Genomic DNA, 19,896 nt, shown 5'->3' with positions numbered 1-19,896 from the left:
TGCTGGGATTACAGGCGTGAGCCACCGCACCTGGCCTATTTTAATAATTTTTCTACATGAAACAAAGTTTTGACTGAATTTTGACCATGACCTGTCACAAGGTCAGGTGTGGAATTTTCTGCTTTTGGCATCATGTTGGTCCTCAAAAAATATATAGATTTTGGAGCATTTCTGATATTTTGATTAGAGATGCTTGCTTGTTTGTTTATTTGAGGCAGAGTTTCACTCTTGTTGCCCAGGCTGGAGTGCGATGGCATGATCTTGTCTTACTGCAGCCTCTGCCTCCTGGATTCAAGCGATTCTTCTGCCTCAGCCTCCCGAGTAGCTGAGATTACAGGCGCCCACCACCATGCCCAGCTAATTTTTGTATTTTTATTAGAGATGAGGTTTCACCATGTTGGCCAGGCTGGTCTTGAACTCTTGACCTCAGGTGATCTGCCGGCCTCAGCCTCCCAAAGTGCTGGGATTACAGGCGTGAACCATCGTGCCTGGCTGATGAGGTATGTTTAATCTGTACTGGAAATTGAATCTCTTTACCTTGCTGTTAAACTTACCCATTGATATACTAATAAATATTAACTTTTTTGGATGAACAAAGTATTACTCTTGTAATAGTATTTTAAAATGACAGAAGAGCTTAAAGGAGCAGGAAAGAGTCACAGTACCATCAGTGAGAGGCAGTTACTGTTAATATTTTGTTTTTGTTAGAGAGCTGGTTTTTGTGGAGATTCGGTTGGGGAAGAGTTTGGAGATGAGTTTAGATATTCTGAGTTTGAGGTGGTTCAAATATCTTAATTACGTTTGGGGTAGTTGGATATTGAACAGATGGGTTAGTGCAAGAGCAGTGTGAAGATCTGGATTTAGAAATTAGAAGCAGAAAGTTAGTTGGACCAATCAAAGTAAATGGAGGGATAATGGTGGTTGTAGAATGTTCCCCTATTAAGGGTAGCACACATTGAGAAGAGCCAGGCGAAAGGTAAAACTGTAAGTTTTGTAGTGTTAAGAAGGCTATACAGGCTGGGCGCGGTGGCTCATGCCTGTAATCCCAGCACTTTGGGAGGGCAAGTGGGGCGGATCACAAGGTCAGGAGTTTGAGACCAGCCTGACCAATGTAGTGAAATCCTGTCTCTACTAAAAATACAAAAATTAGCTGGGCATGGTGGCAGGTGCCTGTAGTCCCAGCTACTTGGGAGGTTGAAGCAGGAGAATCACTTGAATCCGGGAGGTGGAGGTTACTGTGAGCCAAGATCATACCACTGTACTCCAGCCTGGGTGACAGAGCCAGACTTCGTCTCAAAAATAGAACAAAAAGGAGGCCATACAAAATGTATATTCTGTATTTATAGGTGACATGTCTATAGGATAATTTGTATCTTTTAGAATTCTGTATTTAATGGCTATGGATGTTTTTTACAGAATAAAATCTCATATGCTAAATGGTAGTTATATAAAACATAGTATTCTAGTGTGAAATATTTGCTAATATTTTAGATCTAATCACAAAATAAATTAAGCCATGAATGAAGTTCAGGATTTCAGACTTGATGATTCGTATTTAATTTTGTGCAAATGACTGTCATTAATCTCTTGTTCTATTAAATGTGCATCACAGTGTTGAAGAATAATAAAACCAAGTACAACAAGGAAGTATTAAATACAAATGACACACTTATCACAGTGAATCAGCTTACAGAGAAAGAGAGAATACAAGAAGTAGCACTCTTATATTTCCTGTTCAGATAAGCATTGGTACTAAAGATAAAAAGAGTTGTGACTCCATTAAAATTTTTTCTGTGGCTGAGCATGGTGGCTCATGCCTATGATCTCAGCACTTTGGGAGGCCGAGGTGGGAGGATTGCTTGAGCCCTGGAATTCCAGATCAACCTGGGCAACATAGTGAGACCCCATCTCTACAAAAAAATACAAAAATTAGCTGGGTGTTGTGGGGCATGCTTGACTACAAGCTACTCAGGAGGCTGAGGTGGGAGGATTGCTTAAGCCTAGGAGGTCAAGGCTGCGGTGAGCTATGATCATACCACTATACTCCAGCCTGAGTGACAGAGCAAGACTGTGTCTCAAAAAAATTTGTATGTGTGATATAAATTATTTTAGTTCTGTACCAGAAAGAACAGTTAAAGATAGGCCAGCAATTCATGACTACATATATGTACTTATTTTTAACCTGATTTTAAAAAAGATTTTGAGGTATCTTTTTGTTTTTGCATTTTTAATTGTATTTTGATAACTTTGCTGTTTTTGGTCACTAAACAAGAGATATTATGATGTGGATATTTGATTTAACAGAGCTACCATAGAGGAGGCATACTCCAGGTCAATGACAAAACTAGCAAAATCTGCAAGCAATTATTCACAACTTGGGTGAGTTAATTTCTTCCTCTTTTTCAATGTTCACTTAGGCAAAGTTCTTGAGGATTCTAGGTTCCTATTGAGGACATAACAGTTCAAAAGCATAGTAAAATATATGCTTATTTTAAAAGTATCTGTGAATATTAATATATTCTTCACTTGATAGAGAATATAATTGAACTTGCTGAATCAGTCAATGTAGTCAAAAGTAATCGAAAGTAAATGAAATTTATTTTTTCCCTTTTTAAAAACGACTTAGTCATTCAATAGTGTTTGAGGTTATAAATGTTATCTTATGCACATGCAGTGAGTGTATTTATTCTGGTTGGCTGGTAAGTTCATTTAAATTCTGAGGTAGTTTAACAGTGATCTTTAAAAACTCACTTAAGATAAACTTTATTGAAAATGATTAAGATGCATTAAAAATGTCTCCTGTGATTTTATAGACTGTCATTAGATCTTCCTTTAAAAAATTTGTATTAAAAAATGTGTTCCTTGAAAAATGAAAATAATTAATACATTTAAAATGAGATGTGCTCATTGCCATAACAATTATGGAAAGAATAATTATCTAAAAATTGGACATTTGAGTGTTTAAATTCACAGAAACTTTTATTTTTGATGAAGCATTTTAAATAGAATACTTGTTTTAAATTGAAGTTTGATAACAGTTAATTTTTAACAATAGACAGTGATAGGCTTCTGATACAAGTTTAAACAACTAAATCAACTCAGAAATTAATATAATTAAGAGGAGTAAGAGTTATGATAGTGTAATTAACCCATTTCTATATTCCTGAGGTCCAAAAATATAACCAATGATAAAAATAACCAATTTTAAATAACCAATGATAAAAAAATTCAAGATCAGTCTGTCAATCATTTTATTCAGTATTTAAGTTTCATCTTTTGCCCAAATAAGGTTGCTGTATATACCACTGTTGTTTCCATTGGTTCCTTGTTAGAACCGTAATTTTTTTTTTTTTACTTAATAAGTTATTCCCATATTTTTTATTTTCTTAGAACATTTGCACCAGTATGGGATGTATTCAAAACATCTACAGAGAAATTAGCAAATTGTCACTTGGATCTTGTTAGAAAATTGCAAGAATTAATAAAGGAAGTTCAGAAGTATGGAGAAGAACAAGTAAAATCTCATAAAAAGGTATCAGTTTTTTTCTTGTTAAAGGATTGATTGGTCAGATATTGAATACTTTACAGTTCAGTCATTTTGATGAATCGTTTCATACTAAACAGACTAAAGAAGAAGTTGCAGGAACTCTGGAAGCTGTCCAAACCATTCAGAGCATAACTCAGGCCCTCCAGAAATCCAAGGAAAATTACAATACCAAGTGTGTAGAACAGGAGCGTTTGAAAAAAGAAGGAGCTACACAAAGAGAAATAGAAAAGGTAATCATGATAAAAATAACGTATCTGTGGTTTCAAAGCACCTTGACGTACAAAATTGCATTTAATATTTAGATCAAACTCAAAATTATCTCATTTTAAAGTGAAGACACTGTGCCTTACAGTCCTAGTGATTTACCCAAGTAAAACACGAGATTTGTCAAGTATGTTGTCTGTGGTCAATAGGTTAGCAAGCACATAAAAAACAATGATTGATTTGAGACGGTGTTTTGCTCTCGTTGCCTCGGCTGGAATGCAGTGGCACGATCTTGGCTCACTGCAGCCTCTGACTCCTGGGTTCAAGTGATTTTCCTGCCTCAGCCTCCCAAGTAGCTGGGATTACAGGCGCATGACACCACATCCGGTTAGTTTTGTATTTTTAGTAGAGATGGGGTTTCACCATGTTGGTCAGGCTGGTCTCGAACTCCTGACCTCAGGTGATCTGCCCGCCTTGGCCTCCCCAAGTGCTGGGATTACAGGCGTGAACAACCACACCCAACAAAAAAACAATGATTTTTAAAATGTTAGTGACACATTTTCAGGATATTTTTGTAGTAACATAATTGATGGGGTAATTACTTTGTGTAAAATTTAACCATGAGGTAAAATTGTTTTGAAACAAGATTTTGGTGTATTTAGAAAGATATAGGTACTTGCACATAATCTTTAAACTTGTGTTGTGGTGATTTATTGCTGACTTTGAGCACATTTATGTAGCATTGTGGTAAACCACAACCTTTTCTTCCATTTATGTTTTAATGGAAAGTGGCTTTTTTTTTTCTCCTTTCAAAACAGTTTAACCATTTACTTATTTGATGTGGTATATCTCACTTAAGAATGAGCCATGTGGAGCAATAATTTTGAAAGCTTTGTAAAACGTTTGAAATATCCGGTAAAGTCTATTTTATCAGAGACTAGTATTGCAACCCCTGCTTTTTTTTGTTCTCCATTTGCTTGGTAAATCTTCCTCCATCCCTTTATTTTGAGCCTATGTATGTCTCTGCGTGTGAGATGGGTCTCCTGAATACAGCAGACTGATGGGTCTTGACTCTTTATCCAGTTTGCCAGTCTGTGTCTTTTAATTGGAGCATTTAGTCCATTTACATTTAAGGTTAAGATTGTTATGTGTGAACTTGATCCTGCCATTATGATATTAACTGGTTATTTTGCTCGTTAGTTGATGCAGTTTCTTCCTAGCCTTGATGGTCTTTACATTTTGGCATGTTTTTGCAATGGCTGGTACCGGTTGTTCCTTTCCATGTTTAGTGCTTCCTTCAGGGTCTCTTGTAAGGCAGGCCTAGTGGTGACAAAATCTCTAAGCATTTGCTTATCTGTAAAGGATTTTATTTCTCCTTCACTTATGGATAAAATAGACTTTAAACCATCAAAGATCAAAAGAGACAAAGAAGGCCATTACATAATGGTAAAGGGATCAATTCAACAGGAAGAGCTAACTATCCTAAATATATATGCACCCAATACAGGAGCACCCAGATTCATAAAGCAAGTCCTTAGAGACTTACAAAGAGACTTAGACTCCCATACAATAATAATGGGAGACTTCAACACTCCACTGTCAACATTAGACAGATCAACGAGACAGAAAGTTAACAAGGATATCCAGGAATTGAACTCATCTCTGCAGCAAGCAGACCTAATAGACATCTATAGAACTCTCCACCCCAAATCAACAGAATATACATTCTTCTCAGCACCACATCGTACTTACTCCAAAATTGACCACGTAATTGGAAGTAAAGCACTCCTCAGCAAATGTACAAGAACAGAAATTATAACAAACTGTCTCTCAGACCACAGTGCAATCAAACTAGAACTCAGGACTAAGAAACTCAATCAAAACCGCTCAACTACATGGAAACTGAACAACCTGCTCCTGAATGACTACTGGGTACATAACGAAATGAAGGCAGAAATAAAGATGTTCTTTGAAACCAATGAGAACAAAGATACAACATACCAGAATCTCTGGGACACATTTAAAGCAGTGTGTAGAGGGAAATTTATAGCACTAAATGCCCACAAGAGAAAGCTGGAAAGATCTAAAATTGACACTCTAATATCGCAATTAAAAGAACTAGAGAAGCAAGAGCAAACACATTCGAAAGCTAGCAGAAGTCAAGAAATAACTAAGATCAGAGCAGAACTGAAGGAGATAGAGACACAAAAAACCCTCCAAAAAATCAGTGAATCCAGGAGTTGGTTTTTTGAAAAGATCAACAAAATTGACAGACCACTAGCAAGACTAATAAAGAAGAAAAGAGAGAAGAATCAAATCGACGCAATTAAAAATGATAAAGGGGATATCACCACCGACCCCACAGAAATACAAACTACCATCAGAGAATACTATAAACACCTCTACGCAAATAAACTGGAAAATCTAGAAGAAATGGATAATTTCCTGGACACTTACACTCTTCCAAGAGTAAACCAGGAAGAAGTTGAATCCCTGAATAGACCAATAGCAGGCTCTGAAATTGAGGCAATAATTAATAGCCTACCAACCAAAAAAAGTCCAGGACCAGATGGATTCACAGCTGAATTCTACCAGAGGTACAAGGAGGAGTTGGTACCATTCCTTCTGAAACTATTCCAATCAATAGAAAAAGAGGGAATCCTCCCTAACTCATTTTATGAGGCCAACATCATCCTGATACCAAAGCCTGGCAGAGACACAACAAAAAAAGAGAATTTTAGACCAATATCCCTGATGAACATCGATGCAAAAATCCTCAATAAAATACTGGCAAACCGGATTCAGCAACACATCAAAAAGCTTATCCACCATGATCAAGTGGGCTTCATCCCTGGGATGCAAGGCTGGTTCAACATTTGCAAATCAATAAACATAATCCAGCATATAAACAGAACCAAAGACAAGAACCACATGATTATCTCAATAGATGCAGAAAAGGCTTTTGACAAAATTCAACAGCCCTTCATGCTAAAAACGCTCAATAAATTCGGTATTGATGGAACGTACCTCAAAATAATAAGAGCTATTTATGACAAACCCACAGCCAATATCATACTGAATGGGCAAAAACTGGAAAAATTCCCTTTGAAAACTGGCACAAGGCAGGGATGCCCTCTTTCAACACTCCTATTCAACATAGTGTTGGAAGTTCTGGCTAGGGCAATCAGGCAAGAGAAAGAAATCAAGGGGATTCAGTTAGGAAAAGAAGAAGTCAAATTGTCCCTGTTTGCAGATGACATGATTGTATATTTAGAAAACCCCATTGTCTCAGCCCAAAATCTCCTTAAGCTGATAAGCAACTTCAGCAAAGTCTCAGGATACAAAATTAATGTGCAAAAATCACAAGCATTCTTATACACCAGTAACAGACAAACAGAGAGCCAAAGCAGGAATGAACTTCCATTCACAATTGCTTCAAAGAGAATAAAATACCTAGGAATCCAACTTACAAGGGATGTAAAGGACCTCTTCAAGGAGAACTACAAACCACTGCTCAGTGAAATAAAAGAGGACACAAACAAATGGAAGAACATACCATGCTCATGGATAGGAAGAATCAATATCGTGAAAATGGCCATACTGCCCAAGGTAATTGATAGATTCAATGCCATCCCCATCAAGCTACCAATGAGCTTCTTCACAGAATTGGAAAAAACTGCTTTAAAGTTCATATGGAACCAAAAAAGAGCCCGCATTGCCAAGACAATCCTAAGTCAAAAGAACAAAGCTGGAGGCATCACGCTACCTGACTTCAAACTATACTACAAGGCTACAGTAACCAAAACAGCATGGTACTGGTATCAAAACAGAGATATAGACCAATGGAACAGAACAGAGTCCTCAGAAATAATACCACACATCTACAGCCATCTGATCTTTGACAAACCTGAGAGAAACAAGAAATGGGGAAAGGATTCCCTATTTAATAAATGGTGCTGGGAAAATTGGCTAGCCATAAGTAGAAAGCTGAAACTGGATCCTTTCCTTACTCCTTATACGAAAATTAATTCAAGATGGATTAGAGACTTAAATGTTAGACCTAATACCATAAAAATCCTAGAAGAAAACCTAGGTAGTACCATTCAGGACATAGGCATGGGCAAAGACTTCATGTCTAAAACACCAAAAGCAACAGCAGCAAAAGCCAAAATTGACAAATGGGATCTCATTAAACTAAAGAGCTTCTGCACAGCAAAAGAAACTACCATCAGAGTGAACAAGCAACCTACAGAATGGGAGAACATTTTTGCAATCTACTCATCTGACAAAGGGCTAATATCCAGAACCTACAAAGAACTCAAACAAATTTACAAGAAAAAAACAAACAACCCCATCCAAAAGTGGGCAAAGGATATGAACAGACATTTCTCAAAAGAAGACATTCATACAGCCAACAGACACATGAAAAAATGCTCATCATCACTGGCCATCAGAGAAATGCAAATCAAAACCACAATGAGATACCATCTCACACCAGTTAGAATGGCAATCATTAAAAAGTCAGGAAACAACAGGTGCTGGAGAGGATGTGGAGAAATAGGAACACTTTTACACTGTTGGTGGGATTGTAAACTAGTTCAACCATTATGGAAAACAGTATGGCGATTCCTCAACGATCTAGAACTAGATGTACCATATGACCCAGCCATCCCATTACTGGGTATATACCCAAAGGATTATAAATTATGCTGCTATAAAGACACATGCACACGTGTGTTTATTGCAGCACTATTCACAATAGCAAAGACTTGGAATCAACCCAAATGTCCATCAGTGACAGATTGGATTAAGAAAATGTGGCACATATACACCATGGAATACTATGCAGCCATGAAAAATGATGAGTTTGTGTCCTTTGTAGGGACATGGATGCAGCTGGAAACCATCATTCTTAGCAAACTATCACAAGAACAGAAAACCAAACACCGCATGTTCTCACTCATAGGTGGGAACTGAACAATGAGATCACTTGGACTCGGGAAGGGGAACATCACACACCGGGGCCTATCATGGGGAGGGGGGAGGTGGGAGGGATTGCATGGGAGTTATACCTGATGTAAATGACGAGTTGATGAGTGCAGCACACCAACATGGCACAAGTATACATATGTAACAAACCTGCATGTTATGCACATGTACCCTACAACTTGAAGTATAATAATAATAAATAAATTAAAAAAAAAAAAGAAAAAGAAATATCCAGTAAAAAAAGAAAACCAAAGTGTACCTATAATATGATTATGACTGTAAAAGAGCTGTGTATTTATATACTGCTACAGGTTTAAATGCACAGATACTTTATTTTTGATGAAGCTGTTAAACGGAATAATAGTTTTACGTTGAAGTTTGATAATAGAGTTAATTTTTAACAATAGATGGTGATAGAAAGCCTTCTGTTACAAGTCTGAGTAACCAAATCAACTCAGAAATTAATATCATATAATTAAGAGGGGCTGTTAAAGACTTGTGATAATGTAATTAATCCATTTCTATATACCTGAGGTCCAAAATATTTTAAACAACTAACCAATGAAATATGATATATGACTATACATGGGCAAAAAACTAGAAGGTAATGTGGAAAAATAAAAATAGGTGATTTAGAATTTGGAGCAATAAGGCACATGATCTCAGGACCTTCTGGGGACTGTGTCACAGATGAAAAAAATGAATTTGGAGCAATATATTGTTTATAATAAATAAAAATTAGATTTGTATAATAAAAATTGGGAGGGGTAAAAATGAGACACAGTAAATTCATGGTTTGAAAACACCCTCTGCTCCAGACATAGCAATTATGAATAAAATATAAAAAGGGACAACAAAATAACAGGGTCCAAAAAGAATAATATTTTATCTTTGTGGGCCAGAATAGAAGAAAAATCCAAAATGGCACGTAGAGATTGATTATGCAAGCTGTTGAACTCAAAAGTCCTAAAGTGGGCAGTGGAATTTGGCTCTTATGTGGCAAAAGGGACTAAAAGCTCCCCTCTTGGGATGAGGTACAAAGAGCCTGACTCATTGCCTAAAACTATAGATAGGGAGAAAAGAAGGCTCTTGGGTTGCTGACAAGAACTAAAGCCTTATTGGAAGTTGGGGATTTAGGGACACAGATACAGAGACACAATTCTGACTTGAAATCAAGCCAAAGAACCATTTCATGACGATTTTGGCCATATCCACAATATTCTTGCAGGGAAGTAATTAAAAATTACTTTCATAAGACTGAAATGAAATTGGGGCCTTGGAGGGGTGGCAGGAGATAACCTGAAAACTGCTTGGGGATGGGTGAGCATAAAGTGTAAAGCATAACACAATTCTAGGAGATACCATTTATGTTTTATTCTGTGAATGTTCAGCAGTACTGATGGAGGGAGAGAGAGAAGAGAAAAGAGGGCAAAATCCAAAAAAAACTTTTCTGAATGAGCAAACAACCAAAATTGTAGAGCACACCTAAGAAATCTAATACTAGAGCAACCAATAAATTCAATAATTGGAATAAGAATTTACTCCAGATGAAATTTAAATTTATAAAAAATGAACAAAAACTATATGTCTTGAGGATGTTCAAATAAACATAAACTTACATTAAAGAAGGTTAAGAAATTAAACGTAATGAAACAATCTACTAGATAGAAAAAAACCCAGCTAATTAGAAAACTTAGAAATGAAAAATATGGTTATTGAGCTTTTTAAAAAGAATAGAGAAAAGAAACTTTAGACTTGATAGAGTCGAAGAATGAGTTTTGAAGATAGTATGGAAGGACCTTACCCAGAGCATAGTAGGAGAAGCAAACATTACCAACATTCGTCTAATACTAATTTCAGAAGGAAAAAATTGGAGGAGATGGAGGGACAAGTAATATTTGAAGAGTTAACAGCTCAAAATGTTTCAGAATTGAAGAAATTCAAGAGCCCTCATATTGAAAGTGCATTGTAGGTATTAAGTAGGTTAAATAAATTCAGACCTAGGCCTCAGAGAAAAAGAAAATGGAGGTATTTTTTTTTTCCTCATATGAAGTCAGAATGCATTTTCAGTTGATGGTATTGTATAGTCATGGTTGATAAGATAGCATTTATGGTGTAGTTTAATTGCCTGTGCAAACTTCGTTGCATAATTGGACAGCTACAGTGCTTTGATATTTCAGTTAACAGACCATTTAAGGACCATTTGAGGAAGTAATGGCTTTGATTATAGTCTGAAAATCTTTTAGTGACACTTTTGGTAAGATCAAGTGCTTGGAAGAAAATCTGAAGATAATAATGGAGCACTTTAAAGAAATGATCTGTCAACTGACAAAAACAAGCAATGGGGAAAGGATTCCCTGTTCAATAAATGGTTCTGGGATAGCTGGCTATGCAGAAAATTGAAACTGGACCCCTTTTTTACGCCATATACAAAAATCATCTGCAGATGGATTAAAGACTTAAATGTAAATGTAAAACTCAACACTATAAAAACTCTGGAAGACAATCAAGGCAATACCATTCTGGACATAGGAACGGGCAGAGATTTCATGACAGACACACGAAAAGCTATTGCGACAAAAGCAAAAATTGGCAAATAGGATCTGATTAAATGTAATGGTTTCTGCACAGCAAAAGAAACTATCAAAAGAGCAAATAGCCTGTAGAATGGGAGAAAATGTTTGCAAACTACGCATCTGACAAAGGTCTAATATCCAGCATCTGTAAGGAACTTAAATTTACAAAACAACCCTATTAGAAAGTGGGCAAAGGACATGAACAGAAACTTCTCAGAAGAAGACATACATGCAGCCAACAAGCATATGAAAAAAGCTTGACATCACTGATGATCAGAGAAATGCAAATCAAAACCACAATGAGATACCATCTCACACTAGTCAGAATGACTATTATTAAAAAGTCAAATAAGAGATGCTGGCAAGGTTGTGGAGAAAAGGGAATGCTTATACACTGTTGGTGGGAGTGTAAATTCAGCCATTGTGGAAAGCAGTGTCTGGCGATTCTTCAAAGAGCTAAAAACAGAACTACCATTCACGCCAGCAATCCCATTAATGGATATATCCCCAAAGGAATATAAATCATTGTACCATAAGGACACATGCATGTGAATATTGCAGCACTATTCACAATATCTAAATGCCAATCAGTGACATTTGATAAAGAAAACATGGTACATATTCACTGTGGAATACTATGCAGCCATAAAAAATAATGAGATTATGTCTTTTGGGGGAACATGGATGGAGCTGGAGGCCATTATTTTTAGCAAACTAATGCAGGAACAGAAAACCAAATATTGCATGTTCTCACTTATAAGTGGGAGCTAAACAATGAGAACACATAGAAAGAGAGGAACAACAGACACTGGGACCTACTGGAGGGGAGAGGGTGGGAAAAAGGAGAGGATCAGAAAAAAATACCTATCAGTTACTGTGCTTATTACCTGGATGATGTATAAGCTGTGCACCACACCCCCGTGACACACAGTTTACCTGTATAATGAAAGTTCATATGTTCCCCTGACCTAAAATAAAAGTTAAAAAAAGGAAATGCTTTGTCAGTAAAGAGAAAACTCAAAATAATTTGAAAGAAATAATCATAATACATGTAAATGTATTAGACTCCTGGCGTGGTTTGTTTTCTGTTGCTTATAACAGAATACCTGAAACTGGGTAATTTTTTTTTTTTTTTTTGAGACAGTCTCACTTCGTCACCCAGGCTAGGGTGCAGTAGTGGCGTCTCAGCTCACTGCAACCTCCAACTCACGAGTTCAAGCAGTTCTGGTGACTCAGCCTCCTGAGTAGCTGGGATTACAGTTGTGTGCCACTTCGCCTGGCTAATCTTTGTGTTTGTAGTAGAGATGGGGTTTCACCATGTTGGCCAGGCTGGTCTTGAACTCCTGACCTCAAGTTATCTGCCCGCCTTGGCCTCCCAAAGTGCTGTGACTCACCATGTCTGGCTTGAAACTGGATAATTTATAAAGAAAGGAATTTATTTTTTGCGGTTATGGAGGATGAGAAGGAGTCCAAGGTTGAGGGGCTACATCTAGTGAGGGCCTTCTTGCTTGTGGGGAGTCTGCTGAATTCTTAGAAGGTGTAGGACCTCATATGAGGGGACTGAGTGAGTTTAGGTCTCTCTTCCACTCCTTATAAAGCTGTCAGTCCTATTCCCATGATAATCCATTGATTCATGAACCCATTAATCCATTAATAGATTATTTATCAGGGCAGAGCCCTCATGACCGAATCAGCTATTAAAGGCCCCACCTCTCAGTACCGCCACATTGGGGATTAAGTTCCATAAACATTCAAACCATAGCAGCTCCTCTAATCATAGATCAATTGAAAAAAAAAAATCTTGTTGGCCAGGTGTGGTGGCTTACACCTGTAATCCCAGCACTTTGGGAGGCCAAGGCAGGCGGATCACCTGAGGTCAGGAGTTCGAGACTAGCCTGACCAACAGGGCGAAACCTCTTCTCTGCTAAAAAGACAAAAATTAGCCAGAGGTGGTGGCGGGTGCTTGTAATCCCAGCTACTCGGGAGGCTAAGGCAGAAGAATCGCTTGAACTTGGGAGGCGGCGGTTGCTGTGAGCCAAGATCACACCACTGCACTCCAGCCTGGGCAACAAGAACGAAACTCTGTCTCAAAAAAAACAAAAACAAAAACAAAACAAAACAAAAAATTCCTGTATGTATTTCATATAATGGGACACAATACAGTAGTTTAAATAAATATTACTCTTGCACAGAAAAGGGGAAAGAATAGATTGAGTCTTGAAGCTAGGTGATGGATTCACGTTAAAAAAGAATGACATGGGCCGGGCGCGGTGGCTCAAGCCTGTAATCCCAGCACTTTGGGAGGCCGAGACGGGCGGATCACAAGGTCAGGAGATCGAGACCAGCCTGACTAACACGGTGAAACCCCGTCTCTACTAAAAAAATACAAAAAACTAGCCGGGTGAGGTGGTGGGCGCCTGTAGTCCCAGCTACTCGGGAGGCTGAGGCAGGAGAATAGCGTAGACCCGGGAAGCGGAGTGTGCAGTGAGCTGAGATCCGGCCACTGCACTCCAGCCTGGGTGACAGAGCAAGACTCCGTCTCAAAAAAAAAAGAATGACATGTATTAACGTGAGTAAATGTAAAAGGCATAATGAACAAGAAAAAGTTTCAAAAGGATTTGTAGAATTTGATGCCTTTTACATAACCTTTAATTCTCTGTAAAGAAAAAAAAGCTATTGACTCTGCTTTCCCCCCTCCCTTCCCCCTTCATCCTTGCTCCCTCCCCTACTGTCCTCTCCGCCAGTTATCCTTCCCCTTCCCTCCTGGTCTCTGAGGACCCAATCCTAGCCCGAGATGTCTTGGCCCGCAACTTTCCGGAAGCCATTGGCGCCGCTCCCAGCCCACGTGGGCCCCCTCAGGCTGCCCATGCCTGTCTGCCAGCTCCCGGTTCCGCTGGGCTTTCCAAAACCTCGCCAGGGGTCACTTTCTGAGCCGCTTGCTCCGTGCCCCTCTCTTCAGCCTCTCCTGCCACTCAGGGCTGCAGTTCCCCCTCCCGGCGACGGGGAGCTGACGGAGCTGTGCCGCGGGGGGGCCCCCCGGGGTCGGTGGTGCCCGCAGTGCCAGGGTCATCAGGATGATGCGGACGTGGTGTCTGCTGGGGCTGCGCAGGTTCGTGGCCTTCGCCAACAAACTCTGGAGCTTCTCCACCCTTTTGTGGTGGCAGATCTGTACGGTAATTCAGCAGCAAACTGTTCGATATGGTATCCTCCCCTTATCTTCTTGTCCCGGAATCGGTTAGGTGAAGAGGAATATCCTCGTGCTGGATCCGGATGAGACGCTTGTTCACTCCCACCATGCTGGGGTCCTGAGGCTTACAGTCTGGCGTGGAACGCCTCCTGACTTCATACTCAAGGTGGTAATAGACAAACATCCTGTGCGTTTTTTGGTACATTAAAGGCCCCATGTGGATTTCTTCTTGGAAGTGGTGAGCCAGTGGTGGGAGCTGGTGGTCTTTATAGCAAGCTTGGAGATCTATGGCTCTGTTGTGGCAGATTAACTGGACAATTAGCAGAAGTATTCTTAAGAGGAGATACTACAGACAGCACTGCACTTTGGAGTTGGGCAGCTACATCAAGCACCTCTCTGTGGTCCACAGTGACCTCTCCAGCACTGTGATCCTGGATAACTCCCCAGCGGCTTACAGGAGCCATCCAGACAAGGCCATGACCATCACATCCTGGTTCAGTGACCCCAGTGACACAACCCTTTTCAACTTGCTCCCAGTGCTGGATGCCCTCAGGTTCACCGTGGATGTTCGTTCGGTGCTGAGCCGCAACCTTCACCAGTATAGGCTCTGGTGACAGCTGCTCCCCCTTCACTCAGAGTTAGAGTTGGGTGGAAAGGGAGGGCGAGCCCTTGGGATGCTGTTTGATGCCCTATCCAATGTAAGGACTGCCTGTGCAGGGTTTGCCCCTCCTACGCCTCTCTGCCCTGGAAGCCCTACACTCCACTTGGAGTCTGGATGGATGCATGGGCCTGGGGCCCTGAAGCAGTCTCACTCTAACTTTGTGTTCACACTCCATGTGTAAATGGAGTTCAGGCTGGGAGACAGGCGGAGGCCTAGGAGAACTAAAACAATGTGGTGGAGAGGCAGGACTGGCCAGAGCCACAGATAGACAGTGATCCAGGAGGCTCAAAGAGAAGCCAAGTCAACTTTGTTATGATTTGATTTTTTTTTCTGAACTCTTGTACAAAACTGAAAAAAAAATGCTCTTTATATACAAGTAAAGTATTAGGTACATGTATGGGGACAGTAAACAATAAGCACATGATGGAAATTACCTGTGGGGAGAAAGTAAGGGGAATGGGGCTGGAGCTGACCATATTCAAAATAAAATAATTACTTTAAAAAATGTAAGTCACAGGAGCAGTTTACTCTTAGTAGATACTATAACATTCATGCCCAACAGTGAATTGGTATGGGTTTCATATCGTTAATGCAAATGTCTATGATCTAAATTAGTTAAAACTTTCCAGAGGGTTAAAGTACTGCTGGGTTAAAGTACTGTTCTCTTTTGTGAACCCCAGTGGGCTTACCATAGTACCTAATATGCCGTGACCACTCAAAAAATATATGGTGACTAGAGATTACACATAAATAAATGATTCTGAGTCTTTTCATATAAACCAAAACAAGTTTAATGTAATGATTTAGATGCAATTAAAGGACTTTTTTTTTTTTTTTTTTCTAGAGATGAGGTCTCATTGTGTCACCCAGGCTGGAGTGCAGTGGTGGTATGATCATAGCTTACTGCAACCTGGAACTACTGAGCTCAGGCGATCACCTCACTGCCTCAGCCTCTCGAATAGCTGGGATCACAGGTGTGAATCACCAGGCCCAGCTCATGATTTCTTTTTTATTAAAATATTGAGCAGGAGTGGAGCATGTAGTTGTGTCCAAGGTTGTGAGTTGGCTAAAATTCACCCTGTGCTTCACAGGGATGGACTTTGGTGGGATGGACTACTCAGAGGAAGGGGTGCTTTTTTCTAATTGGTCTCCTCAGAGATGGCATCTCTGCTTGTGATATTAGATATTGTTAGTGGGTTCTCTGCTTTGTAATATATTTTGATCCAAGTCAGTTATTTTGGCCTATCATAAGGTTTTTATTAACATGAATGTAGATTGTTTTAAAAGTCATAGATCTTTGAATAATTTTTTTGTGACTTAATATAAATACTATAGCTGTTATAACATAATTTGGTTATCATCTCATTCACTCATTCACAGGCTTTTTTTTTTTTTAAGATGGAGTCTCACTCTGTTACCCAGGCTGGAGTGCAGTGGCACGATCTTGGCTCACTGCAATCTCTGCCTCCTGGATTCAAGCGATTCTCCTGCCTCAACCTCCCAAGTACCTGGGATTACAGGCATGCGTCACCATGCCCAGCTAATTTTTGTATTTTTAGTAGAGATGGGTTTTCACTGTGTTGGGCAGCCTGATCTTGAACTCCTGATCTCAGGTGATCCCCTGGCCTCAGCCTCCCAAAGTGCTGGGATCACTGGTGTGAGCCACCACACCTGGCCACAAGCCTTTATTTTTATAAAACACCACTTAGTAGATACTCATGTTTGTGGACTATTGACTAAGTACTTATTTTATATATGTATACTGGCTTCATGGATTGTACTATAAAAGTCATAGTCACTTAAAATGTTTTTAGTAGTATATTAATAAATTTATAATGCTAAGGAAATGAACAAAACTTAGATTTGTTTTATTATCGTAGGTAGTGTATTAAAGCCAGTCTTGCTTATGAGAAGAAAGTAGCTATTACTTTTAAAGCAGTTTCCCCTTAAGAACAAATGCTTCCCTTTTATTTTAATTAATTAGTGAATTAATTAATTAACTAGTGAATTAATTTTTCAAGACAGGGTCTCTCTCTGTTTTCCAGGCTGGAGTGCAGTGGCACAATCACGGCTTACTGTAACCTTGAACTCCCAGACTTGAGCAATCCTTCCACCTCGGCTTCCAGAGTGGCTGGGGCTACAGGCATGTGCCACCATACACAGCCAATAAAAAAAAAAAAAAAAAGATTTGTAGGCCAAGCATGGCGGCTCATGCCTGTAATCCCAGCACTTTGGGAGGCCGAGGCAGGTAGATTACCTGATGTCAGCAGTTCAAGACCAGCCTGGCCAACATAGTGAAACCCCGTCTCTACTAAAATACAAAATTAGCCAGGTGGGTGGTGGATGCCTGTAATCCCAGCTACTTAGGAGGTTGAGGCAGGAGAATCTCTTGAACCGGGGAGGTGGCGGTTGCAGTGAGCCAAGATTGCGCCACTACACTCCAGCCTGGGCAACAAAAGTGAAACTCGGTCTCAAAAAAAAGGCTGGGGGCAGTGCCTCACGCCTGTAATCCCAGCACTTTGGGAGGCCGAAGCAGGCAGATCACCTGAGGTCGGGACTTTGAGACCAGCCTGACCAACATGATGAAACCCCGTCTCTGCTAAAAATACAAAATTAGTCAGGCGTGGTGGTACATGCCTGTAATCCCAGCTACTTGGGAGGCTAAGGCAGGAGAATCTCTTGAACCCGGGAGGCAGAGGTTGTGGTGAGCCGAGATCGTGCCATTGGACTCCAGCCTGGGCAACAAGAGTGAAATTCCATCTCAATGATAATAATAATAAAATTGTAGACACAAGGTCTCGTGTTGCACAAGCTAGTCTCAAAATCCTACTCTCAAGCCATCCTCCTGCTTCGGCCTCCCAAAGTGGTGGGATTACAGGCATGAGCCACCACACCTGGCCCAACTTCGCTTTTAATAATGACTTTACAAAAGTTGTCACTTTTTTTTTTTTTTGAGACGGAGTCTCGCTCTGTTGCCCAGGCTGGAGTTCAGTGGCCGGATCTCAGCTCACTGCAAGCTCCGCCTCCCGGGTTCACGCCATTCTTCTGCCTCAGCCTCCTGAGCAGCTGGGACTACAGGCGCCCGCCACCTCGCCCGGCTAGTTTTTTTGTACTTTTTAGTAGAGACGGGGTTTCACCGTGTTAGCCAGGATGGTTTCTGTCTCCTGACCTCGTGATCCGCCCGTCTCGGCCTCCCAAAGTGCTGGGATTACAGGCTTGAGCCACCGCGCCCGGCCAAGTTGTCACTTTTTTATAATGAGGCCGTTCACTTTCTATAATTCTACCCCAAGACTTTATAGCATTACTAACTAAGCATAATATGTTATTTAGAAAGTTGTTTTGACTTAATAATTTAGTATTGTGTAGCTGTTTCTTATGAAAGATGTATCTTGCTTTCAAAAAATATACATGTTTCTGGTGGGACATGGTGGCTCATGCCTGTAATCCCAGTGCTTTGGGAGGCCAGGGTGGAGGGATCACTTGAGGCTGAGAGTTTGAGACCAGCCTGGGCAACATAGTGAGACCCCATCTCTACAAAAGGTTTTTTAAAAAATTAGTCAATGTGAGATTGCACCATTGCACTCCAGCCCAGGCCTACAACAGCAAGACTGGTGGTGCATACCTGTTGACCTAACTACTTAGGAGGCTGAGGCAGGAGGAGGATTGCTTGAGTCCAGGAGGTTGAGGCTGCAGTGAGCCATGATTGCACCACTGCACTCCAGCCCAGATGACAGAGTGAGATCCTGTCTCCAAAAAAAAAAAAAAAGAAAACAAATTTATTTATTAGTGCTTCTTTTGTCAGTTTTCTAAGATGCTTCTCTATTTCTTTTTTCTTTCATTTTTTTTTATCCCTATCATCTTGTATTAAAGATGCTTCTTAAAGTTGATTTGTAATTTCCTTAAGATTCTGTCTCTGGCGTATCAATTTTACCTTTCAAGAGTGAGAGCTAAGCTGGGCATGGCGGCTTATGCCGGTAATCCCAGCACTTTGGGAGGCCAAGGCAGGAGCCCAGGAGTTCAAAACCAGCCTGGGCAACAGTGAGATCCCATCTCTACAAAAAAAGAAAAAAAATTAGCCAGGCATAGTGGCATGTGCCTATGGTCCTAGGTACTTGGAAGGCTGAGGTACTTGAGCCCAGTAGTTTGAGGCTACACTCTAGCCTGGGTGACAGAGTGATACCCTGTCTCAAAAAAAAAACAAAAAAAACAAAAAAAACAGATTGAAAAAATATGTTAGAACTTAAAAAGAGGACCTTCTCTCTTCATACTTTAAAATAAGAAATAAAATTTTATAATTTCCTGATATCAGAGGGTATGCTTCATAAAACTTCTTTGTTTAGAATTTTGATTTAGATCCAGCCGTTAACCTTTGAGATAAAGATAATAGTTTTATAGCCAGAAGTAGTGAACAGATAAGTGCTGAATGTATAGACCAGGATTTATGAAAATATGCTGGTGTAAAAGCCTTAATAATTTTATCCCTCTTGAGTAGAGATTTGAGTAGCAAAATTAGTTAGAATTCTAGAGACTACTTGAGTATAGGAAGATGGAATTATTCAGGATCTTCCCTCCATCTCTTAAAGGCCTATAATGTTTGATGCATAGTGTTATAAAATAATTACTTTGTTTATACTTTAGAAATACATGTCTTTTATAGGTAGTAATGTTCCTCCATGTAGTCATCCTTTATTTCCATTAGGTTATAAATTTCTTGTTAGTGAGAACCTATCAT

At 39.8% G+C, this 19,896-nt stretch overlaps 1 protein-coding gene and 1 pseudogene across 1 annotated transcript in view; both read left to right on the top strand.

The window, feature by feature from the left end:
• The window catches only part of FCHO2 (FCH and mu domain containing endocytic adaptor 2), a 141,094-nt gene that overhangs the window by 27,242 nt on the left and 93,956 nt on the right, over positions 1-19,896 (top strand). The window contains exons 3-5 of the mRNA XM_073014694.1: positions 2,305-2,379; positions 3,391-3,532; positions 3,625-3,777. Coding sequence (XP_072870795.1) covers positions 2,305-2,379; positions 3,391-3,532; positions 3,625-3,777 — 370 coding nt within the window. The remainder of the gene's footprint in view (positions 1-2,304; positions 2,380-3,390; positions 3,533-3,624; positions 3,778-19,896) is intronic.
• LOC103223002 (CTD nuclear envelope phosphatase 1 pseudogene) lies at positions 13,776-16,018 on the top strand (annotated as a pseudogene).

The sequence above is a fragment of the Chlorocebus sabaeus genome, chromosome 4 (genome assembly GCF_047675955.1).
Source record: "Chlorocebus sabaeus isolate Y175 chromosome 4, mChlSab1.0.hap1, whole genome shotgun sequence".
NCBI classification, from domain to species: domain Eukaryota; kingdom Metazoa; phylum Chordata; class Mammalia; order Primates; family Cercopithecidae; genus Chlorocebus; species Chlorocebus sabaeus.
The sequence above is the reverse complement of the archived record's forward strand: the minus strand, read 5'-3'. Positions and strand labels throughout refer to the sequence as shown.